Below are 25,529 nucleotides of genomic sequence, written 5' to 3'. Positions count from 1 at the left end.
GTATCTTCCACAAAAGTAATATTTCTTTTAATGTTTTCTTTCATTATTAATAATAATCTACTTTTTTGATTTTCCATTCACGGAAATTTAATGTCATGGGTTTAGTTAATTTTCATTTATAATTGTGCTTTAGGTGGTAATCTTAACATAGAAAAAACAAACTTAGCCGATAAAGAAACATTCCTTCTGGGAAATAATAAACAGGAAAAAGAAACGAAGATGATTGTTGAAATCTTTTCAAAATGTATGCTGGCAACTGAAACAACAATGAAACATGTGCCCCCATGAAATCTTCTTCTACATACCTTTTTTTTTTTTTTCTATTACTAGAAAATGAATAATCGAGCATATTGAGCAGAAGTGTAGAACTTGTCTACCCAGTTTGTTAAAATAATCAAATGAACCACCAAGAATTTATTGAACTAAAAAACCACTCACCTTTTTCCTTCAATGGCATACATGAACACCAGAGTTTAATATGAACCAACGCAACAATCCATTGCAAAACCAGACGAAAATTTTCAGAATTCCCCCTAGACATGAATTACAACTTACACAAAGAACAAAGCAAAATTCTGTATTCGAGTCCCAGATAATTCTTCTAATCTTTACACATTCTCCCAAATCCCAAATAATGACTCCACCAATACATCAAATAACTTCATAAAATAGCAGTTGTCTACTCTGCCCACCAATTACTTTCTACGAATTTAGTTTGCTCAAAAGCAGGCATTGATAGTCATAACCACATCTTGTACCTGAATGCTTACAGTTCTCTACAAGGTTGAGCAACTTAAAGCAAAAGGCAAGAAAGAGTGATTCCTTCAACAGTTCACATCCGTACTCTCGTTAGCAGGCGCACCCACCGGACTGCGGCTGGGACTGTGCAGCGCCACTGCCGGAGGACTTCAGGTTAACATCAACCATGTCTTCTTGTTTTGTTGAAGAGAGAGTTTCCATTCCCGGCAACGCTGCAGCAATTTTCCTAAAAAGTGCCTGCACAATTAATAGGTTTGGTCATCAGAAAGACCAGAAATGAATACAAAGAAAATCACGGCTTTTCTAAAATTTAACGTAAATTTTGTCCAAAGAAAGAAGGATTCTGAAGCATACGTGTCAAGTTCCTAAGTATTTACTAACACGAAGATAGCTCAAGTACTTGCTTAAAAGTTGGAGGTTCGAACCCCGATTACAAAAAAAGAAAAAAGAATAGGGTTCCTAAGTATACAGCAGATGAGAAAGCTCAATTGATACAGATCAACCTGGAGGTCGAGGTATCAGAGTTTGGATAAAATTTCATATTGGTTTACCTTAATATTGAATCCAGCTTTTGCACTTGTTTCGATAAACATGACATTTAGTTCACGGGCTTTGGCTTCTCCTTCCTCTATAGAGACTTGCCTGGGAATCATGGATACGAGAAGATGATGAAACAATAGGCTAAACAGGACTAAACTTCTTGGGAATTTAAACCTTACTTCCCATTCAAAAATATATGAGCAAGCACAGCGGTAGATCACAACATCATGTACAATATAAACACGATATTTACTCTTTCACCACACATCACATATAATATAAACATAAGATTATATAATAAAGACACATAATTACTTATTAGCCTAGAGCGCTGATATTATATCAGCAGGAGCTATTTAGAAGTATTTCTTATAAATTTAGAACTGTTCATACTAAAATTTTAAAAATCATTTCTTGCTAATTTTACTTCATAAAATTTTTTTTGTTCTTCTATTTTCATTAACTAATATATTGTATACATTTCGCGAGCATAACACATTTAAACTAAATTAATCTTACCCCTAATCCAAGTTCCGTGTTCAGCTATATGAAATTCAAAGCTTTATTTGTTTTCGAAGCTATATTCAGAAATCATATTGCAAAATGAGTGGTCAACAACAAACTATATATATTTTTTCAAACATCCTTACTTTCCAACACAACTAATTAAAAACGGGTTCCAGAGTATACTAACATGGAGTATTAAGAAAGAGAAAAGAAGAAAGATGAAATGTGCGAACAAAAAAGAAATGAATTGCGAAAAGTAAATTCCATGATCAACTAGTACCTCTTCTCCACGAGGTCGGTTTTGTTTCCAACAAGCACTATAATGACATCACTTCCCCTCTCAGTGCGCACCTCCTCAATCCATTTTGAAGTGTTTAGAAAAGTCTGCCGGCCTAAGTAGCAGAAGGAGGAAGACAGTTAAAAATAATCCTTTAAGCACATCATGGCGCAGAAATAACTAAGCAGCATGCAATCTAGCAACTGTACGAGATTGTGAACCTAAAAGGCCTGGATATCAGAACCCACGTACACCCATATGGAACATTTTACCACAACATCAATCATGGCAAATCCACATGGAAAGAATAGACATTTACTAAGTGGTTGGCCGAATTATTCTCATTGCGCAAATGCTATAGAAAGTACGCATATGAATTGCAACTGGGGAGATTTTAAAATGTGTTTCAGATTCCATACTTGCAACATCATAAACAATGACAGCGACGGATGAGTCCCTGATATAGCTGGGTATTAGACTTCTGAATCTTTCCTGTCCAGCAGTGTCCCTGATAAACAAAGTAATATAAAACTTAAAAAGGTACAGCAAAACCCATTCCTCTGGGGGAGACAAATGGAAGAAAGTTGGTTCTTTCATTTAAATGGAATTAAAAGTACCATAAATAAATATATGTGGCACAAAAGTCAAAATTAATTCATTATTCTACAAGACGTGCATGCTAACTCAGCAACCAAAGGATGAAATTTTACGAGCACATTGTTTTTTATTTCATGGAAAATGTAGAAATGGCAGAGAGATTTATTGGATACTGCTTGTTACCTAGCTTCTAGATAAAGTTTCCTTAGAAGCTAATAAGTTCCTTGTCTAGTTTTCTAAAGTCTTTTATAATTATTCTCCATTTTTTATAAATTCCATGAGAGTTCTTCTGCATCTACTTTCAACCTTTAGTGTGAGAGGAAAGAGCATATAGAAAGGCACGAAACGAACAAAGGCCAGGAATTAGAAAAAAGGCTCTCCAATTGGCTATGTTCAGAGAGAAAGGATGATAATGAAGACTTTTCAACCAAGCACAGCTAAAGTTAAAAAGATGAAAAAAAATCCACTTAACCATCTAGTGAAATGACTCCCCATTCGGTCTGTGTCTGACTGATAAAGTAAACACTGTAGAAATGATTCCTTCTTTGGACAACATTTGTATTACCCCCTTGGAGATAGATAGCACATGGAAACACCTTGCACAGTATAAGGAGTTTGGATTTCCAAGTCCTTTTGCATAGATTCTGGTAGATGGGGGCTTGTCTCATGATGACCACTTAAAAGAGAAAATCAACATAAAAGGCACCTGAAAGGGAGAGACACCGAGAGAGAAATGATAGAATCCAGCTTGCTACTAAAAGTTTCAGCAACCTTATAGTTATACACCTCCCACTTTGATTCCTCGCAGAAGAGAGAACTATTCATGCTGACATTCTCCCATAACCTGTTAACTCAAACTAAGTATCATTTTTTTCAGATGGAACTTAGAGAATTGTATAAAGACAGGGTGAGCTGTGCAATTGCTCTTGGGGAATGAGAATTGCTCTTTTTGGATGAATTTTATTGGAGCTTTTATTTGGACTCTTTGTGGGTTCATAATGTTTTTGGGCGTTGCTCTGATGCAGATTGTCCAAGCTTTTTACTCTTTCGGTAACTATGGTTTTTCTTCCTTTTTAACTATATAATTTCTTCCCTTTGTGCTAATTGGAAGACTCTTTCCAAAACTTCCTTGGCCTCGATTAAGGCTTTCCTCCCCTACTGTTCTTTTGAAATTTCATATTTTCAAACATATAGTTTCTTATCCATCAAGAACTAGGCTCCCTACAAAACCTCCACAACCATATACAACGAAGGGCAATAATTTTATGGCTGGTGTTCCGAATATTTAGACCTTGATTCAGCAGAAGAAGAGAGACGTGTTTCATCTAATAAGGTGGCTGTCCCCTCCCTTTCCCATTTGATCCCTCCCAAAATAAATTCATAATTTATATTGCCAAATTTCTAACCATTTTATTCAGAAAACTACAAACAAGGTTAGAAAATTGATAGTGCCAGGGTGAGCCTCCCACCTCTAAAGACAGGAACAGCATTAAAGTTCAATATTTTTTATTTAGAATTCTCCTCCAAAAAGGAATTCCAAATCCAGAACTTTTCCATTCCCTCCTGAAGGAAGGAACTGCACCTCGCAATTCATTTTCAAGTGTCAAAAGAGAACAGTTTTAATTTAGGAGGAATAGCCATGTTGAATTGTTTGCATAAAGCTTATATTGTTGAAATCTATTATTTATACACCAGTCTCAAGAAATCATGTAAGTTCATTAATTATTTGGGACAAATAAATCGCATGTTAAAATACAAGAGAAAATGTGATTTAATGATAATTCTTGTAGAAAAGTAATGTCGTGTGAATTAGTAATAGAAAGTTGTCACCTATTTATGAGCTGTAAAATGTAATAAACCTTACCACAACTGTAGTCGGACAGTGCGATCTTCAAGATACATAGTCTTTGAGAGAAAATCAATACCGATTGTAGCCTGAACAATGACACAAAAATTAATATATCACAAGAAGTGAATGTCTTGTGTGAATTTGAAACTGAAATTTAAAAAGAACTTCATAGTATCTATCATAAAATAAAAAGAGAATGAAAAAAGACAAATAGTGAGACACATGGAACTATATATCTACCTTCAATTATCAAAAATGGAATACAATATATGGTAGATAATGCACCCGTTCTATCAAGAAGCAATTACGAAACCTCTCCAATTGGTCGAGACTAAATAAAGAAAATAGCTACAAAAAGCTTAATATAAAATGCTCCGATTGAGGCATTAAAAAGAACAACATCCCAAGAATATAAAAAAGATATTGCTGTGATCACATAAAAAATGATGAATCTAGCATCTTCTTTTGACAACTTAAAAAACTAATCAGTAGCACAATACAAATGTCCACTGGACATCAATCAATTTTTTCTGTTTCCTCAATACATCCTCTTCTCCATAGAAGCAGTGACAAAAACGTCCCAGGACCATTTATGACTTATCATGTCATGCTGTTAATGCAGATACAATAATTGAAGTCAAATCATGTTTCATGCTGTAACAAGTTGATGTAACTAAAATTACCGAGTTGACCATTAAAGTGATTTCATAAATATTTGTCAATGTATCGAAATGGAACCCATTATTGCACTATCAAGTTAGCAGTTGGATTCCTAGCAATGCCCACGCAACTCCATTAGGTAGGAACTAAATATTTCACATGCTAAGTAATGTAACATAGGTAGTTTATCATACAAAATCAACCAACGTATTCTTCAGAAAGACCAACAAAGTAAAATAGGGGGAGCAAAAATCAAAAAGCTTTTCTGTCCACAAAAGTCAGTAAGGAGTCAGAGCTTGATTCCAGAACAATGGTCTAGATTTAAATTAGCTAAAAGAGAGGCATTAAAGAAAATCCGGACTTCTCACTTCGATCCAATTCAGTGAGGCGCACTCGGTACACTAGTACAACAGACTGCTGTTGTTGGCAACAAACAACGCTAAAATCTGAACATCGTTAGCCCGGAAGCAGCAAGCTGGGAATCATAAACTTAAATCTCTGTTTATTTACTGAACTCTCGACTAGGAACTAAAATATTGAAAAAAATACATAGTGAGCAAAAGAAAATGCTGATCGCCGATGAATAAAAGCCGAAAGATCTAAAACCATAAACACCGAGCTCTCGTCGTCTCCGATTATGCAACCAGACGCAACAGAAAAGAAAGCCGCATACAAGAAGAGAAAATTGCAGATGGAAAGAAGAGAAATCAAAATTAAAGATGAAAGCTACAAGATCAGACATTCAGTATCAGTTTCCAAACCGATCCGGCCACAACGCACGATACAAGCAAGGATCTACGCGATTAACGATTCTGCAGGAAATTACCTGATACGTATTGTCGAATTTGTCGTACATGAAGCGTGTGATGATGCTGGTTTTCCCAACAGACTGGTCTCCGAGAAAGACCAGCTTATACTTCGCGAGAGCTGACACTGGTGCCATTTCCCCCAGAGATCTCTGATTTACCTTTCGGATTGAGGAATAATTATCAATGGAAATTGGAGAGCTTCTCAATGAGACGAGAAGGCCGAGGTCCCTGGCAATGGAAACTCTGGCTTTTTGGCCCGCGTTTGTTCTTTCTTTCTTTGATCTGATTCTGCTTTCAGTTTCGAACTACTCGTCTAAGAATCTAAAATCGATGCCAGTGTGTCGGGTCGGGTCGGGTCGGGTCGTAGAGTATATATATTTTACAGTAAGTATATTTTCGATTTGATTATATTAAAGAAATTATATATATCACATGTGCACGACGTCGACAAAGCACTTCCCTTTTTGTATTAAAAAAAAAAGAGCAAACAAATCACTTCCCTCTTAAAACACTAATATTATCTGTACTCTAAAATAATTAATATATTAAGATTCTATACTAGGAGATACGATAGTGAATCGAGATGAACTCTAAATCAATTAATCTGACGATCTGCAATAGAATTTTACATCGGTGTGATGCTCAATCACTATACTCCAAAACTTAAATTAGTACTTAGTTTGAATTTGTGTCAAGTCAAATTTAGTAAAGTGATATTATGTACTTCAGTAGGACTCTGCCTTTTTATGAGAACATTGGGAAATGTCCCTTTGCAATTAGGACGAATAGATTTATAATTCGACGAATCTTCTACCAAACTGTCAATAGAAGTGACCTTTTACCGGCTATGAGTAAACAGTGATCGACTATTATATTAGTAGATATTTCGTCAGCATAATCTTTCTTGTAAGTCAGAAACGAGCCGAACTCTACATTAAACACATTTGACTAGTTTCTCTTCATATTCGATCAACATATTTGAACTGAGACCCAAATATTTATCTTGAGATCATAAGGATCAGTTATATCTTAGTTCTTTTAAAAAAGGGCTTTGCATTAAAGACAGTTGATTCAATAAAGTTTGAAGTTACTAGAATGTATTCTTTGGGGTAGAATTTAAGAAAGTCATTCGTAAAAACGAGACTTTCACGGGTCCGATAGGTCTTTCTACTATACTAACTAGTACTAGTAGGGTGGTTACCTTCAAATCTGTCATCCCACTCTTCGAGATCTTGAATTGGCGCAATCTTCTTTTCATTCAATAAAAAACTGCACGAGCCACAATTAGACTGAAGAGTGGAAGCAAGATTCTTTAAGGTCTTCCATGCAGTTTTGTACTCGTCATTTAGAGATTTAATTTCCTCTTTGATCAATTTAATTGAGAAATTCAAGAAACTTGCCAGAAGGCTATTATGTGCATGGATGTAGAAAATTTAATGAGGCTTGCTATCTTATTGCAAGGAAATCCCTCTCGAGACCTTTTGCTATGACTTTTTTACTCCCCTCTTTGACTTGTTAAAAATGTGGAATATGACTTTTCATCATAAGTAGTTTTTTCTCGTTTATTTATTTTTATCGAAGAAACACTCTATCAAAGAGAAATCGGACAACCAAGAGAGTTACATCAGAAAAATGATGGTCACGTACCATAATTAAAATCCACGAAAGATACACAACTATTCATAGAGAAATAATCATAAATGACATACTTGACCAATAAAATAGCTCGGATATTTAAATAACTATGAACATGGACAAATTTTAGTCCACTAGATACCTTTTCCAAAGTAACAACATTCTCAGCTCTATTCAATGATGTCAATAATATTGGAGGAGACCCCTCAAATCATGAGAGATCTTGTCAATTATGGCATCCCTATTTACGATTAGAAGGAAAATAATTGCCTCAAAAGTTGTCTTATTCTCCACCATGACATGTAAGGAAGGATTAGGCAAATTCCCCGAATTATGTTGTTCACAGATGTCAATACAATTAAGATTAATAGCCTCTATAGATTTCAAAACGGTGTTCGAGTCGATCATTTCCACACATCTATTATCGCTCACCTTCTGCTTTGTCATCTTTGATCCTGGATTATAGAAGTTTTCTGAACTATAATGCAAAGAAGATAAAGAGTCATCTCAATAAAACGCAAGGTGCCCTACAAAAAAAATCATAGTTATTTAAAAAAATAGCAATTATATATTTGCAATACTTTAGGTAAATTATGCTAAAATTGAAACTACTCTAAATTTTTCTTCCTCAGAAGTGATTTCTTCAGTTTCTTTTTTTTTATATTTCGACTAACATGAACCTAACTCGTTAATACCTTTTAAATTTTATTAGTTTATTTTACACTTCTGTTCTCTATATATATTATTTATCTTTAACAATATATATTTTTTTGGAGAAAAGAAAAATGAATCAAAGTTCAAACACATAATATTCGGGTCGGGTCAAGAGTACACATTTAAAATACAAACGAGTCGAAGGGTATCGCTGCAAAATACAAATCGCATATTCTCTTCTTCGAGCAGAGGGGTTTAAGCAAGGGTTTTTCCTTTCGTATCCGCCATTGCCGCTACCTTCACTCTAGCCGTATTCTTCCTTCCTTCGTCTCTACGGTAGCATTCTCCAGTCGAGACCAGGCGGCCACAGGGTTTTTACACTCTTATCTCGGGCTTCGAAGAAATCTTAACGTTTCGATCACTCTCTGCATACTGCTTCAATTAGGGTTTATGCAGTTTTCGCGATTAATACGAGTTAATTTACTGACAGTTCGTGAAATTGGGCCCCGGAGATGACCTAAAAGATCGAGCGTATCGTTTCACACTAGATGCATCGCGGTGTTTCCGTATTTGCTCATCGGATTTTTGCGAGCTCCAGTATTGTCAGAACTAGCAACGTATTTGTGTTCTCCAAGCTCAATCCTCCGAACTCTAGTTTCTATGGATTTTCATTTTGTAGGGTGTTTTCGTTTGTTCCGCCGCACCGCCGTACGCCCGATCCTGATGATCCGTCCACCCTAATGAAGGAAGATGGAGTCTCTGTTTGTTCCCAGATGTGGATTGAGAATTTTCGCGAACCGGATAGGATTGTGACCAATTTAACGTCGTATCTTCGGAGGTTTGAGTTATGGGTTTTGGCGTACCAGAAAGTTTGTGCCGATGAGATGGGCGCCTATATGCCTCGAAATGCAATACAAAGGTCAGCACTAGAAGACTTACTGGCGCTTAGAAATGCAGTTCTTGATAACAAGTTCAAGTGGGGAGCAAGATTGCAGTTCTTCATAAAATCGCCAAAAGATAAGACGGATTACGAATCATTGTCGAAGAGGAAGATAAAAGCTATTTTGACAACTACGCAAGCTGCTGCATTTCAAGATAAAATTGTTCAAGAGGTTCTGTTTATGATTTTGGAACCAATATATGAAGCTCGGTTTTCACCAAAATCTTATGCATTTAGGCCAGGGAGGAATGCACATACAGTGCTGCGGGTAATTAGGAGGCATTTTGCAGGTTATTTATGGTATGTGAAAGGCGATCTAAGTACAATTTTAGATGGTATGAAGGTAGGATTGGTGATAAATGCTTTGATGAGAGGTATAAGAGATAAAAAAGTGATTGATTTAGTTAAATCTGCCTTGGTTACACCGGTTATAACGAGCAAGGTCGATGAAGGGGAAAAGAAGAAGAAGAAGAAAAGGAAGTACCAGAAGAAGAGAGTATTAGCTGAGGATGAACCGAAGCCTGATCCATATTGGTTGGAGACATTTTTTGGTTTTGCTCCTGAAGAGGCAGTGAAGATTCCTTCATGGGGTCATTGTGGGATTCTTAGCCCTCTTCTGGCCAATATTTGTTTAGATGAGTTGGACCGCTGGATGGAGGGAAGGATTAAGGACTTCTATTCTCCATCTAAGAGTGATGTCATATGGAATAGTCCTGAAGGAGAAGCAGATCAAGGAAATACATCTTGGCCAGAATTTGTACCGACAAGTGGTCCAGATAAGACCCGGAAGATGGATTACATTCGGTATGGAGGTCATATTCTGATTGGTATTCGAGGGCCTAGGGCCGATGCAGCAACATTAAGAAAGCAGTTGATTGAGTTTTGTGATCAGAAGTATATGCTCAAGCTTGACAATGAGTGTCTTCCCATTGAACACATTACCAAGGGTATAATGTTTCTAGATCACGTGCTTTGTCGGAGAGTCGTGTACCCTACCCTTCGATACACTGCTACTGGTGGTAAGATTATTAGCGAGAAAGGTGTCGGTACCCTCCTTTCTGTCACGGCAAGCTTGAAACAATGCATTAAGCAATTCAGGAAGCTGAATTTTCTGAAGGGTGATAGAGATCCTGATCCACAGCCTTGCTTTAGAATGTTTCATGCCACACAAGCTCACACAAATGCACAAATGAACAAGTTTTTGTTAACCATTGTTGAGTGGTACAGATATGCCGACAACAGGAAGAAAGTGGTGAACTTTTGCTCTTACATCTTAAGAGGTTCACTTGCAAAGCTTTATGCTGCAAAGTACAAACTCCGCTCTCGGGCAAAGGTTTACAAGATTGGTGCTCGAAATCTTAGCCGCCCGTTGAAGGAGAAGAAAGGACAATCGCCCGAGTACCATAACCTTCTGAGGATGGGTCTTGCTGAGTCAATTGACGGCCTTAAGTTCACACGGATGACTCTTGTCCCCGAGACTGATTACACCCCCTTACCAACTAATTGGAGACCTGATCATGAAAAGGCCCTGATCGAATTCATAATGCTCGAGGATCCTAGAATGCTGGAGGAGCAACTTAGATGCATTCGGGAAGAGGGTCTTGTCTCAGCCCAAGATTACATTTCAATGCTTGTATGGAATTACAAGAGGAATGCAACTCTGGATCAGACGCCTCTGATGAACAGTGGTGACCAACGATTACTGGGCTCAAGCCTGGACAGGCTTGGTCCCAAAGCCAAAGAAGTGGAAGAGCACGATGATGCATTTCGAGTGGCTGAAGTATAAGTCTCTTTTGTTTTGAGATGCCAGACTTATGCTCCATCATCAAACTAGAGGAAAAACCCTGCATCCATTCCAGCCCAGCTACATTGGACGCTGATTCTTTACCACACTCAAATGAACCATCTGTTATGGTTGGCAGTTGTAAGGCGTTCTGTGAAATTTCAAGCCCTCAAAGCATCGCCACATTCTGCAGCCTCGCCTCAGCAAAGACGACAATTGTGTCGATGGTTCGTATCACAAATTATGGCATTGTATCAGTTGTGGGCTATATCTTCCCCTTCTATTTTGGAGGGATTGTTTCCTATATGGCAAGGAGCAGTCATTCTAACCGTGACATGGATCTTGGGATGCTATAAGCTTAAATTTGTCATCTTATGTACATTGGCCATTCATTTTTCCAATCGAAAATCCTACACATATTTTGTTCAACAATTTACAGGAGCTTCTGGGCCTTATTGAAGTTGGAGTCAATGGGTTAGTTTTCCATTGAGTTGAAAGTAAATCTCTTCTGTTTAATTGAAAGTAGAGGCTAATGGTTGTCCAGTTGTATCAGGTACGACTTCATTCATTTGCATAATTTGATGCTGAATTCTTCCTTCTAGTGCTACCAGAAAAGATAGGGAAAAGATTTATTTAGGGCTATTGGTTTGTGATTCAAATTGGGGGACCTAATTGGCCAAAACTTGCTGTGAAACAGAGATGAATGGTAGTGGGTTAGCAGGAGGAGAAGTTCATTAATCAAGGGATATTGTTTATTTAAAACATGTACATTAAATTTTTTAAGTTTTAAGGATTTTATCATGGTGATTGCCCTATAGGCCTTTTGATTGTTTCAACTAAATTAATATATTTAAACTAACAGATTATTAATTAAATCATAGTGTTTATAGTACTGCGATCTTTGTGGATTCTATGATTATATAGCGAATGAAATGAAATAGGAGATACCATTTTCACTACTGCGATCTTTTTTTTATAAAAAAAGAAAATCTAATTAATGGTTGAGTATACGAATCTACAGCTAAGAAAAATTGCTTAATGTTTTAACTATTATAATTGGCTACTAAGTATAAATTTGACTCGTACTGCTAATTAAAAGTAACAAATTGAGTGTAGCCCAATTAGTCAAGTTACTTATATGTAACAAAAAGATAGTGAATTCAAATTTTTACCCTACACGTTGTACTAAATTAAATGAAAATAAATGAACAAATTAATAAAATGAGTGTCAACTTGGGCATAGTTCAACTTATTGAGATTCGTGTCTTCGATCAAAAGGTTATAAATTCGAAACTAAGTAGTCTTGTAACCTAATTTGAATGGTGAAATTTTGAATTTTAAGTCTTTTTATTTTTAAATAAATTATATGACATTCTTAAAAAAAAATTAATAGCTTTCAGGGTTTTCGATTTAGCCATTTAAAATGATAAGTAGTCTTGTAATCTAATTTGAATGGTGAAATTTTGAATTTTAAGTCTTTTTATTTTTAAATAAATTATATGACATTCTTAAAAAAAAATTAATAGCTTTCAGGGTTTTGGATTTAGCCATTTAAAATGGGAATTCCATGGAGAATTAAAATGTATTGAGTATTTCTTTAAAATAATGATAATAAACAATTGAACTAAAAATATAAAAATAATGATAATAATTGATCGCATGCCGGTTGAAGAATGAGTCCTATGAGCTACAAGCCCCAACCTCTCTCCACCAATTCTGTTCTCGAGGGTCCTTTTTTTTACTGTGGCACGAAATCATAAGGAAGTTGGAATAACTCAGAAAAGAATGAACTTCACTAGAAATATTATAGAAGTGCATCACAAGTTTTTATAAGAAATACAAAAGATCTTTCATAGTATATAGAACGCCCGCTTATTCCCCATTTCCAAAAAAATCATGATCCCATCTTGATTTTTGCTAATATTTCACGTGTTTCCATATGGTTCCTATGCCATATTATTGGGAATAACGAAAGCATCTCTAAATACTCATTTTTCCATATCCAAAGTAAGTTTGATGAATAACTTTTTTGCGGGAAATTCAATCTCCGTAAGAAATCTTGACCTAAATTCTTTTGCAGAGATGAGAATTGAAACGGGAACGAGGAAGTGACTAGAGATGTCATCTCCGTCCCACCTCGATAACACTCCTAATTGAAAGAAAGGGTTAGAGGTAGTCAAAACCAACCTTATTTGAGAGAGCGGGTTAGAGTTGACAGGTGAAACTAACCATATTAATTGAGAAGGAGGGTCGTGGGTTTTGTTTCTCTCTATTTTTGGTGTAACCCACTTTTTCAAATTGGGGTGTATCTCCTTTCAACTCACCAACCACTCAATTTTGTACACTAAAACCAAACTCTTTCAAAAGTTTTTTTCCCTTGAACTCCACCCCACTGAGTTATAAAAAATATTACATCACAAATTCAACGTGGAGTTTGAACTAATTAACTCTCAATTCTTTTATATATTTTTCTGGTCTCTTTTAAACCAATGAGTCAACCGTTTAGATACTCATAATATTTAAAATTAAATAAAACTACAAACTACAAACTCTAAAAAGAAAGAAATAGATAGAGACCTCTTGACTACTTAGCTATACTCTAGTTTTAAACTATTCAAACATAAAACAACAACCAAGATCTCTACACTATTATATTCGTTGTACTAAGAACAAAAAGATAAGACTATACTTATTCGTAAGTAAAGTATTTTCTTACCTTTCATCGTTAAAAGATTCGACATCTATTTTTTTAGATTTTCTATTTTATTTGTTGTATTGATCTTTCTTAATTGTCCCATTTTTTAAAAGGAACAACCAAGAGGTACCTGATAGAAATCACATTGTTCAACGAAACAAAAACATCATCCAAATATCGTGTCAATCTGGAACTAGCTCAACAAAACATTTATAATTAGATTCGTGTTGTTTTCCAAAAAAAAATTCACCAAAACATCAAAATATGAAGGAAAAAAAAAGTTGCACATTCTTAATTATTTCTTATTGGTTAAAGTTGAAATCCATCGAGCCACAAAGAAAGCCAGAGGAGGCCCCATCAACACTCAACACATATCAACAAACGCAAGAGAAATGGCAGCCAAATGGAAGAACACATCATTCTTCTCCGTCAATGGAGAAACCTCCCCATCCTTCTCCTTATACCCATCTTCACAACTAACAGGTGCATCAATGGCGGCGCTCACCTCCACTTTCGCCGTCTCGTAATCCTCCATTTTCACTGCAGAAACAGCCGATTTCAGATCAGAAACAGCCTCAGAATAAAGCTCCAAACAGCTCCTCAAGCAATCTAACGAATACTTGGTCTTGGTCTTCGGCTTCGTCCCCCATTTGCCGCTGCCCTTCAAAATCTCTGAAATCTCGGACCCGATTTCCGTGGCGTTGGCCTTAGCTTGGTCGATGGAGACCAGGACCAGGTCCTTAAACGCACCGTTTCGGGCCTTGGGATTGGCCCTGAGGGCCTCGACGCAGAGTTTGTAGTCCACGTATGGGTCTCGCGTCGCGGCCTGCTTGCAGGAGCGTTGAACGACGTCGTTTGCGGGCGCCGATTCCGATTGGCAAAGTGAGAGGAGAGAGAAAAGCAGTAGAATTAGAAGAAAGAGCTTCTTCTCCATCTTGGTTTTGGGATTATGGGTTTCAATTGAAGGATGAACATCTTTATATAAAATCTTTTTTTTTCCTTTTTTTTTTCTTTTCTCTTTTGGTTTGGGAAATGCGTTTTGGGTTTTATCATCTATGGGCAGCACGTTTAGAAGACGAGAAAATTTTGGCAAGAAATTGATTGTGAAAAGCAAAATACTTAGCCTTCTAATTTTATTCTGACCCTCGTTGAATATTTGAAAATTAAGAAAATTAATTTTTTTATTAAATTCAGTTGACATTTTTCCATGATAAGACAATATTTAGATTTAGATTTTTTTTTAAACAACAAGATTTAGTTTTTATAGAGCGAATTAGACCGACCGGCCTAAATGTATCAGCACGTTAGTTAGCCCAGCAACGACGCTTCGATTTCTTATTTTTTATTTTCTTTTAATAAATATGCTAAAATTACATTTAAATTCTAAATTAGAATTAAATGTGTATATAAAGTTTATTTTTAAACTAAATATTTAAATTGTTATGTTATATATTATTATGCATTTTATAAGTCAATAATGACAAATAATGTTTTGAAAAAAGATTATTTTGTTGTTTTTAAAACGTCACACATGAATAGTACTCAAATGTTCATGCTTCTAAACAACTGAAAATACGATAATATTACCAAACAGATTGTTAATGTATATATATTTTTGTTTTGGAAATTTGTTTTTTAGTTAAAAGATGGGAGATTGAATGTAAGTAATATTTTGACGTTAGAGTTTAAAATTTCCCCCTGCATATTGTGGTTTTAGAATAAGTATTTTTAGAAAAAAAATTATTTCAATGGTAAAAAATAACAAATCTTTTGTGTTTGAATATTTTAAGTACTTTTTATCGTTTTTTAATCTTCAAAAAACTACATTTGATTATTAAAAAGTATTATTAATGAGTTAAAACATCGTTTACCACTTTTAAAATGGTACCAAAACACTACCCATTATCATATTATATATAATCATTCTTAGTCATTTATCCACACTTTACAATCAAGACACGTCAAACACACTATTCACATGTTTTGAAGTTGATTTTGTTGTTAGTGTTTGAATATTTTTTTAGATAAATTTTATAGTATTATAAGAGTACCTATTTATTATATTTATACATATTCATGAATCTCACATCATTTTTAAATAGAATGGCTGTAGTCTGAAATGAATTTAAATAATATGGATATACTCCTCCAAATTTTGCGATTTTAAGGTTAGTCGTTGTTTTTACCATTGGATTTTATGAGTTGCTTTAACCGAATTTGTTCTGACTGATTTAATTTTATTATTATTATTTTTAAGACGATTAGTTTTCTAATTACGTGGGAACGCAAGAACTGAACTTTTTTTTAAAATATTACTAATTTCTTAAATTTTAATCCGTCATTTGTGCTACTCACATTTAATACGCTGTTCTGGTCTGACATGAATTGGCCGGCGTTTCTTTTTCTTTTTTTTTTTTTTTTGCTTAAAATACTCAGTTTTTCTTTCAGAAAGTGTTCATTAGATTAGATTCCAAGCTTGCTTGGATTAAGTTTTTAAAGAAATTTTGGGTTTATTTAATAATGTTCCGATTTCAATTTTCTTATTTTAACTTAAAAAAAATACAAGTATTTTTAGTAGCTGTTTCTGTTTTTAGTCCTCACATTGATGAAAATTTTTCAAAATTATATACAAATTTTAAAAACTATAGAAAACAATTTCTTGTTTATGTTTTCGATTTATTTTCAAAGCATAAATAAAAGCATCATTTTATCCTCCATCATAAATATGTAAAAAATAAATAAAACATAAAATTTTTTAATATTTACTTTTAAAAAATAATTGCAATAAAATTTATATAAAATTATAAATGACAAATAAATAAGAAATAGTTACCGAACATATTTTTGTTTTTCTTTTCTCAGTAAAAGAATAAGAACAAAAAAAAAGTTACATTTATTATTTGTAAAAGAACGAGAAACAAGAAATATAAACTTACGGGTCGTTTATTTCATATTACCGTCAAAAGGTGGGTTGATAATCTCTCTATTTATTGGACTAAAAAAACCCTCTTTATATCAATTTGAAAAATATCTCTTATGGTAGGTTTGGTGCATTAAATGGTGGTGGAGTTTTGAGGTTATTTGTTGAATAATTATTATTTTTTTCTTTTTAGTGAAAGCAAATTAATTATATGCTAGTTTGATGAGATATTGTTAATTAAATTGGGTTTTTGCATAAAAAAATTGAAATAAAAAAGGCCACAATATTTTAAGGTGACAATTCAACTTGATTCAAAATTTTATATATGTAATTTAATTAATTAGATTTGTATCGAGAAATTTAATTTTTTTTAACATCCCTAATATATATATGTTCATATTGTCTACTTTCGATCTAAATTTATATAAAATTTATTTATGGACATTTTAAAGATGTTGTCTTTATTTTTTAAATTAAGATTTTCACCGCTTCTAAATAATGTGTGAGTTTGTTCACATATCTAATCAACTCCATCTAGGTTTCTAAATCCTATACTTATAAGGTGGAGCGAAATAATAAATGAATGAGGCAACTATTTTCTTTATTTATATACATATTTAAGCTTTCTAAATAAATTTTATTTTTAATTTTTAGAATTTAAATAATATATGTATCATAAGTAGAAAGTAAAATTTTCTCTATTTTATTAAAAGTTCTCATCAATTCTTATCTCTATTTATACCTTTATCTAGAAAATAAGGTCACAATTTTTTAAAGAATGATTTTAGCATAGTCAAATACATCTTTTCAATCAAATTAATTATTATGTTCGAGAATAACATTAAAATATTTTGGAAAAAGAAAAAAAAAAACTCAAAAGCACCATAAAATGCTGGGGAAAAAAGCACACTCACGGTATTTTGGTCCCAAAGTATTTTAATGTTGACATTTCAAAATAATTTGTTATATATATATATATATTTATTTATTTATTTTATTTTTCTTTTTTACTTTAGTGCTGGTTTGTAAAGCTCTGTCAAATCTCAACCAGGAGAGAGAACTAGCTAACTTTTTGTTTCAATAGTTAAAAATGTAAGGCGTTTTATGATTGATGGGTTTGTTTGGCCTTTTTTGATAAACCCAAACCTTACATCATGTGTGTTTTGTTTCCACCTTTATTCATATGGTTTGTTTGATTTCCAATTTCTCTCTTTTGAAGGTTGTAGTGTAACCTATAAGCTAAGGCTATAACTAATTAAAATTGATAAAATTATAATCTCTCTTTTCGAATAAAAAAATTTAATATAACAGTCATGCACGAGTAATAGCTCAATTTACACATTCTAACTAATATATAATATTTATTTAGCGCAAATCTTTCGTAATCTGATATTGTATATATTAATCCACATACACCATCATGTATATTATACTGTTAGAGAATTATAAACTAAGAGCCAGTTTGATAAAAATTTTATCTTTTGTTTCTTGTTTCTCGTTTTCTTTTTTTCAATTAAGAAAAAAATTTGTGTTTGAAAATTATTTCATTTTTGTTGGAAAATGAAACTGTAGGGTAATCATTTCTTATTCCTTGTACTCTAACATTTTGGTTCCTGAGTTTGAGGGTATGAGTATAATATAATCTCTCTTTTTCTTTTTAAAATTCAGGGATAAATAGAAACCTACCCTCAAATAACAGTTTAAAAAATTAATTTTGACATAAAACATTATATTTAAGGACTAAATAATTAATATAATTTTAAAAATTAATTTCAAAAAGTGACAGTTTGGTCCCTACCCTCATACATGCACGAGTAAATGTTTTATGTCAAAATTAATTTTTAAAATTATATTAATTATTCAAAAAAATTTATATTATATATTTAATGTTTGATATTTATGGTTCATTTTATAAGTAGAAAATAATGCATAATGCTTTTGTCGTCTTTTAAAAAAAAAAAAAAACTAGGGAAAAAACAAATTTTTTTTTTTATTTTGTTGTTTAAAAAACTGTTTACACAATTTTGACGAACAATTATTGCTACACTTATGTTTTTAGAAAATTAAAAATAATAATATTAAACTAGAAACAAGAAACAAAATATTAACAAATGAGACCTAATTAATTAAATAATTTGTTATTAACATACCAATAACAAAGAATTTTGTTTTTGTTGTAACAATAATAGTAACAACAAATAATAATAGTGTAAGTTCATTTTTTATTCTTTTAACCTTTAAAAAACTCTAATTTACTGAATTTATTAAGGTATATATTTCGTGTGTATTCGAGTTCTCGCCTTTTAAGTATTGTGATATGCAGAAAAAGATTCTTTAACCTTTTAACACATGGTATTAGACAAAAACATTCATCAAGACAATTATTCTATTTATTCGTTAAAATAATGTATAATATGAATATTAAAAGCAACTATTTTTATTAAAGGTAAAAAAAAACAATTCGAGAAATTGGCCTTTACAAGTTGTAAAAATCCAATCATGTATTCATGAATTTTATATGATTTATGAACCCTTGAAATTGACTAAATAGAACCAACTAATTTGGACGTTTTCTTAATATTATTGCTAAGCTATGCCTTTTATTATTGATTTTGTGATGATAATTAAAGGTTTACATCCTTATAAGATGATTATTTATTTTTAATTTTATATCTTTTAAATTTAAACTTATAAATAATATTTTCTGTTTTTTCATGTTATTATCTGTTTTTTGAAAAAGTTTTTTTTTAATATATGAGCTAAATTAAAAATAAAAAATTATTTTTAGAATTTAGCTATAAATTCAGATATATTTCTCTTTTTAAAAGAAATATAAAAATATATTAAAGAAATTGTGCCCAAATCATCATAATTTTCAAGATGATGGTTCTTTCGGTTTGAATTTGTTGGATTTGGCGGATGAATTCAATCTTAAAATTAATGGATAGAGAGAGAAATATTATAATATATTATAAACTTTTTGAGTCTTCCATTTTTCAGGTATATATAACGTATTTTGTGAGTATGTTGATGTTTGTTAAATTAATGAGAAATGATGGACTTACCTTAATATATTGGTCAAGCTACTAGGTAATTAATATAATTTTCGAATTGAGGAAAAATTTGATTCCTTCAAATTAATACTCTTTAATATCATTAAATTCAACACGTTATATTTTTTAATTTATTTAATTTATATATTTTTTTCTCTTGTCCAATATTTAAATGGTGTTTCTCCATAACTCAAGATTTTTTATTTAAAAATTAAAAAAGCCTAATTTTTCATGGCATTTGAAGGCTGCCGACAGATGGAGCACGCCAAAAACGACACGTGTCGAGCACGTTGCGACGTGCATGGCTCGGCGGCGCGTCGGCGCCAGTCGTTGTTCCATTATTTTATTTCAATTATATATATTTCTTTTTTCTACGCCCTCTGTGTTTCCATTACGATTATATTGCCATTCCGCTACCCACAAAGTGGCTGCTGATCTCAATAATCGACCTAATCGCCCCTCCTCCTTTCTTCCCCAATTTTCTTTTCTCCTTTTCTCTTTTCTCCCTCCACCGCCGCGCCCCCTGTCCGCCCCTCCTCCTTTCTTCCCCAATTTTCTTTTCTCCTTTTCTCTTTTCTCTTTTCTCCCTACATCTCTGCCGCGCCCCCTCTGTCCTATATTTCTTCCCCAAGTTTTCTTTTCGTTTGAGCAGCGGCAGTTCCAAATCAATGGCCTCTGGATCTGATGGAGGAGAACGTGAGAGAGGCACTGGTGGACGCTCGGTTGGAGCTGGCGCAGATCTTCGACGCTTCCGTGAGCATTACAGGTTTGCGAGTTTCTCCTCTGCCTCTACAAAATTCCATATAATTTGTAGTCGGATTGAGAAATTTGCCATGATTTAGTTGATGGGTGGGGCATTATTTAACGCGTTTTGTAGTCGGATTGAGAAATTTGCCATGATTTACTTTCGCAATCTCTTTTGCTATAAAAAGTATTAAATTGAGAATTTTGATTCTCAATTTCTCATTATTTGATTTTCCGACTTTGTTTACTTTGTTTAATAGCTTTCTCTTTGATTTGTTCTTCGGTTTCGGAATCTAAAGCTTCGTCGGAACTTCCATTTGTTTGGATGTCGGCGGTCACCGGGAAGCCAACTCAACGACGGTGAGCGGACGTTACGGTTTGACAGATACCGCTTCTACAGGTACTTGTTATTATTATATAGAAATAGAGATTTTATAGTAATTGTTAGTTCATTGAGATTTCCATTTGAGAGAACGTACCAGAATTATTGGAAGATTAAAATGATAAAGTGAAGATCAGCAATTTTAAAATATATAATTTAAAATTAATATGATCATTATCAATAATTTTAATACTGTTTTTTTTAACACCGTCGAGTTATGTGCTCTTTTGGCTGCTGTGCAAATGTACAAAAGTTAAAATTTTGATAGACTAAACTCATTTTGGTAAAGCTAAGCTCATTAGACCAAATATAAAAGTGAGATTAATGTTTTGTTTTCTAATTTTTTGAACTTGTTATTGCTTTATTGATCTATTATATTCTACTATTGATTAGGAAAATTATGGATAGAACTTGGATAAAAGATCTGAATAGGTTAAGCAAAGAATATAAAGAAGGGATTAGGTCATTTGTTGAATTGTCAAAGAATCACGTTGACGAGAGAGGGTTTACACGTTGTCCATGCAAGAGATGTCAAAATACTAAATGAAAACGACCCTATGATGTTGAAGAAGATTTATATAAATATGGAATGTCTCCATTTTATAGTAGATGGATTTTTCATGGAGAAACTCCAGATTTATCTGCTTATGTGACTCGAAGTGAAAACACCACACGTAATGTAGAGGGATCAGATGGAATTACTGAAATGTTAGACGATTTGACTAATGAGGAATATCATGGTCAAGATTACTCAACTGGGATTGGATCAAGTGATAATAGTCAAAGTGGAAGTAATAAGTTCCAATTGATGTTTGAGGAAATTAATCAAGAGTTATACCCTGGATGTACATCAATTTCCTCGCTAACCTTCTTGGTTAAATTAATGCATATCAAAGTACTCAATCATTGGAGTAATAAGTCATTCGATATGCTATTGCAGTTTTTGAAAGAAGTTTTTCCTAATGGTTCTAAAATTCTAGAATCTTCTTATGGTGCAAAGAAGATGCTGCGTGACCTAGGTTTAGGATATGAAATACATGCTTGAAAAATGATTGTATGCTATTTTGGAAAGAAAATGCGCAAGTAGATAGATGTCCACAGTGTAATGAATCTCGTTACAAAATTAAGAAGAGTAAAGGAAAGAAAATACCGCACAAAATATTGAGACATTTTCCATTGAAGTCGAGACTAGAAAGATTATTTCTGTCAAAAAATATTGCTAAAGACATGAGATGACATATGGAAAAGAGAAAACACATAGAAGGAGTTCTAAGACATCCAGCAGATGCTGAGGCTTGGAAACATTTTGATAGACAATATCCCTGGTTTGCAAAAGATCCAAGAAATGTTAGATTAGCATTGGCCACAGATAGATTCAATCCATTTGGCAATATGGGAACGACCTAGCACGTGGCCAGTAATGTTGATTCCATAGAACTTGCCACCATGGAAATGTATGATGCTTGCAGTGGTCAGAACTTTCGACTCCATGCAACTTTGATGTGGACAATCAATGACTTTCCTGCATATGGCAATTTGTCGGGATGGAGTACGAAAGGATATAAGGCATGTCCAATTTGTAACGAAGACGTTGCATCTGCCCTATTGCATAGTAAAATATGCTATATGGGACATCGTCGATTCTTGCATAAAGATCATCCCTGGCGTAAAAGTAAACAATATAATGGAGAAACCGAACATAGACTTGCACCACGTCATTTTTCTGGATCGGATGTCCTTCACCAATTAGAATCCATTGAGTTTCCGCCACTTGGAAAAACTGTAAACATCTTACAATGGAAAAGGAAGCGATTGCATGATAAAGTAAATTGGGTGAAGAAAAACATCTTTTTTGAGTTACCATATTGGTCAAATCTTAAGATTCAACACAAACTGGATGTTATGCATATCGAGAAGAATATATGTGATAATGTCATGGGCACATTATTAAACGTCGAAAGGAAAACAAAGGACACTGATAAAGCACGTAGAGATTTAATGAGGTTGAACATTCGTAAAGAATTGCATCTTCAACAAGTCGGTAATAAATGGGTGAAACCGCATGCGAGCTACACTTTAACAGTAGAAGAAAGAAGGAAATTTTGCAACTTCTTGAAAACAATTAAATTTCCTGATAGTTTTGCATCAAACATATCGAGATGTGTTAGTGGTAAAGATGGACAGATATCTGGACTCAAAAGTCACGACTCACACGTCTTGTTGCAAAGACTTTTACTAGTGGGGGTTCGTCCTTTCTTGCCCAAAGATGTGAGTTCGGCAATTGTAGAATTGTCAGATTGTTTCAAGGATCTGACTGCAAAGACTTTAAAAGTCGAGACTTTGAATAAGCTATAAGAAGCCATCGTATTGATTTTATGTAAATTCGAGAGAATATTCCCTCCAGCATTCTTCGATGTCATGGTTCATCTAGCTGTTCACTTACCAGAAGAAGCCAAACTTGTTGGACCTGTCGGTTATAGTTGGATGTATCCAATAGAGAGGTATGATATGTTAGTGCATTCATGTCTAGTTTTCAATATATTTATTTATTTGGTCATAATAACACTTGCTCACAGGAGATTGATGACATTGAAACAATACGTAAGAAATAAAGCGCGCCCTGAAGGATCTATAGCAGAAGCATTCATAATCGTTAACGTTCTGCTCGATGTACCTAAGTGGAATTGAAACAAAGTTCAATAGGCCAGTTCGGAATGATGATCAACGAGACTTGAATGAAACAAATAAAGGATGTCTGTCTGTGTTTTCACAAAATGCACGTTCAATCGGTGGTTCGAAAATGAAACAACTTTCGCATACTGGGTTACAAAAAGCCCACTGGTATGTCTTAACCAATTGCGAAGCAGTCGATGAATACAAAAGGTATGTTTTTTTTATATATATTTAGAAAATTATTCTTACTTCAAACATCTATTCATTGTTCGATCATTGGGTAGAGAACACGAAATGAAGCTTGTACATGGAAGTAGTGGTAATCTCACGAGGCTTCAAGAGATCTTATTTCCAGAATGGTTTAGAAAAAAGTGAGTTCTCAAGTTTGTTCGACATCAAATGAAGTAATGAATGAGTTGTATGCACTTGTCTGTGGCCCGGACCGTCGAGTAAATTCATATCAAGGGTGTGTTACTAATGGGGTTCGGTTCAACACAAACGAGAGGGATGGTAGTTGCACCACTCAAAATAGTGGAGTGTGTGTATTTGGTGGAGATGATAATGAGAGATCCGACTTCTACGGTATTATTAAAGAAGTGATTGAATTGAAGTACATTAAAGACAAACAAGTTCCTTCTATTTAGGTGCGATTGGTATGATACAAATCCTAAGAAGAATCATGTTCGTCAAAATAATAACTTTACAAGCATAAACACGCGTCACTTATGGTATAAGGATGATCCGTTTATACTTGTTTCTCAAGCACAACAAGTATTTTATGTTGATGATCTTCAATTAGGTAATGGATGGAAAGTAGCTCAAAGAATTCAACACAGACATTTATGGGATGTGCCTGAAGTAGAAGATATTGATTTAGTCGAAGCCGATATCAATCAATGTGCAGTGGATGAAGTGGATCTCGAGACACAAACATTTCATAGACCAGACATAGATCCAAGTATAGTATCTGACAATACTGGTACAATTGAGATAATATTAAATTTTGATGAAGTACAAGACGAAATAGAGGACGAGGACGAGGACGAAGATGAATATGATGAAACAACATCGTCGGATGAAATGGATGATGACTCTGACATTGATGAGTAATTCAATATGGTATATTATATGTTTTGTTAGTTTATAATTTTTATTTTGGACTAATCCTAACAACTTGTATTCCGTTTTCTTATTTTCATTATGTGGACAGAATGTAATCAGACAGTGAAGATGAGGATACCATCGCTGGAATCACACGAGCTCGAGAGGAAACTCGTGGCGAATTCTTGTTACGAGTCGTAAATCGAGTTGGAAAAATCAAGCTGGAATGGACGGAGCAACAGGGTAGACCAGTTGGACCTGGGTCAGCTTCGTTTAACAGCGAGATAGGCTATTTGGCACGCAACTATATTGATGCGAAGCGTGCAAAGAAAAAGGAGATAACGGTCCTAGAGACTAATAAAATCATTCAGATGTTGCTGGTAACTTATGTTGTATTTGTTGACCACTAATAATTGAATATGTTGTTAACTTGTTTTAATGACTACGTTTTGTAGGAGAAGTTTGCTGTCGATATATCTCAGCCACATGTGCATAGATATATTTTATACGAGATTGGAACTCGATTCAAAGATTATCGAGCGAAACTACATCGCCATTACAAAAAATCACGTGATCCAGCACGTGCTCGCCAAAAGCCGTATAAAGACATAAAACAAGAAGACTGGAACATATTGTGTGATAGATGGGAATCTCCTGCATGGAAGGTAACTAATATATGATCTTAATTCTTTGTTATCAGTTTATAAGTATCGTTTCTTAACTAAACATGTAATTTTGTAGGAAAAATCTGCCAGAAATAAGATGGCACGTAGTAAATTGAGGTTCAATCATCGAGGTGGACCAAAACCATTTCTGTGTCATTGAGAAGATTCGGTATGAACCAAATAATTTATTTGAATTGTATTGCTACTTTAGATTTTAGGTTCTTACTATTTTTACTACAACTTAACAATTTTTTTTAATAGAGAAAAGAAGATGGGACATATTTAA

The 25,529-nt window shown here is 33.7% G+C and overlaps 4 protein-coding genes across 14 annotated transcripts; 2 read left to right on the top strand and 2 right to left on the bottom strand.

The window, feature by feature from the left end:
* Positions 1 to 472: 472 nt before the first annotated feature.
* Positions 473 to 6,300, bottom strand: RAB6A (Ras-related small GTP-binding family protein). The gene is made up of 6 exons (XM_022304043.2): positions 6,016 to 6,300; positions 4,545 to 4,615; positions 2,503 to 2,591; positions 2,087 to 2,198; positions 1,311 to 1,401; positions 473 to 996 (listed from the first exon to the last, which is right to left on the bottom strand). The coding sequence occupies exons 1-6, from the start codon at positions 6,130 to 6,132 to the stop codon at positions 850 to 852; spliced, it is 627 nt and encodes a 208-aa protein (XP_022159735.1). The 5' UTR covers positions 6,133 to 6,300; the 3' UTR covers positions 473 to 849.
* A 2,198-nt stretch (positions 6,301 to 8,498) lies between these two features.
* On the top strand, positions 8,499 to 11,827 carry LOC111026013 (Intron maturase, type II family protein). The gene has a single exon (XM_022303977.2). The coding sequence runs from the start codon at positions 8,836 to 8,838 to the stop codon at positions 11,011 to 11,013; it is 2,178 nt and encodes a 725-aa protein (XP_022159669.1). The 5' UTR covers positions 8,499 to 8,835; the 3' UTR covers positions 11,014 to 11,827.
* A 2,143-nt stretch (positions 11,828 to 13,970) lies between these two features.
* Positions 13,971 to 14,758, bottom strand: LOC111025985 (Plant invertase/pectin methylesterase inhibitor superfamily protein). The gene has a single exon (XM_022303942.2). The coding sequence runs from the start codon at positions 14,637 to 14,639 to the stop codon at positions 14,070 to 14,072; it is 570 nt and encodes a 189-aa protein (XP_022159634.1). The 5' UTR covers positions 14,640 to 14,758; the 3' UTR covers positions 13,971 to 14,069.
* Positions 14,759 to 20,063: 5,305 nt separating this feature from the next.
* Positions 20,064 to 24,953, top strand: LOC148211038 (uncharacterized). Of its 11 annotated transcripts, XR_015791764.1 has the most exons (6): positions 20,064 to 20,444; positions 20,722 to 20,822; positions 21,198 to 23,305; positions 23,381 to 23,687; positions 23,762 to 24,596; positions 24,688 to 24,953. XR_015791764.1 is itself a non-coding variant. In XM_088125834.1 (4 exons), the coding sequence occupies exons 1-3, from the start codon at positions 20,347 to 20,349 to the stop codon at positions 24,585 to 24,587; spliced, it is 510 nt and encodes a 169-aa protein (XP_087981960.1). In that variant the 5' UTR covers positions 20,064 to 20,346; the 3' UTR covers positions 24,588 to 24,596; positions 24,688 to 24,953. The 11 variants fall into 11 exon arrangements, 2 of the variants coding, with proteins under 2 accessions (XP_087981960.1, XP_087981959.1); XR_015791766.1 differs by having other exon boundaries at positions 21,198 to 23,645; XR_015791769.1 differs by having other exon boundaries at positions 21,198 to 23,687; positions 24,277 to 24,596.
* The last annotated feature ends 576 nt before the right edge of the window (positions 24,954 to 25,529 follow it).

Source organism: Momordica charantia (genome assembly GCF_013281855.1).
Source record: "Momordica charantia cultivar OHB3-1 chromosome 6 unlocalized genomic scaffold, Mcharantia_2.0 BLBB01000006.1, whole genome shotgun sequence".
Taxonomy (NCBI): domain Eukaryota; kingdom Viridiplantae; phylum Streptophyta; class Magnoliopsida; order Cucurbitales; family Cucurbitaceae; genus Momordica; species Momordica charantia.
Note: the sequence above shows the minus strand (reverse complement) of the source record. Positions and strands in the feature narration are given on the sequence as shown.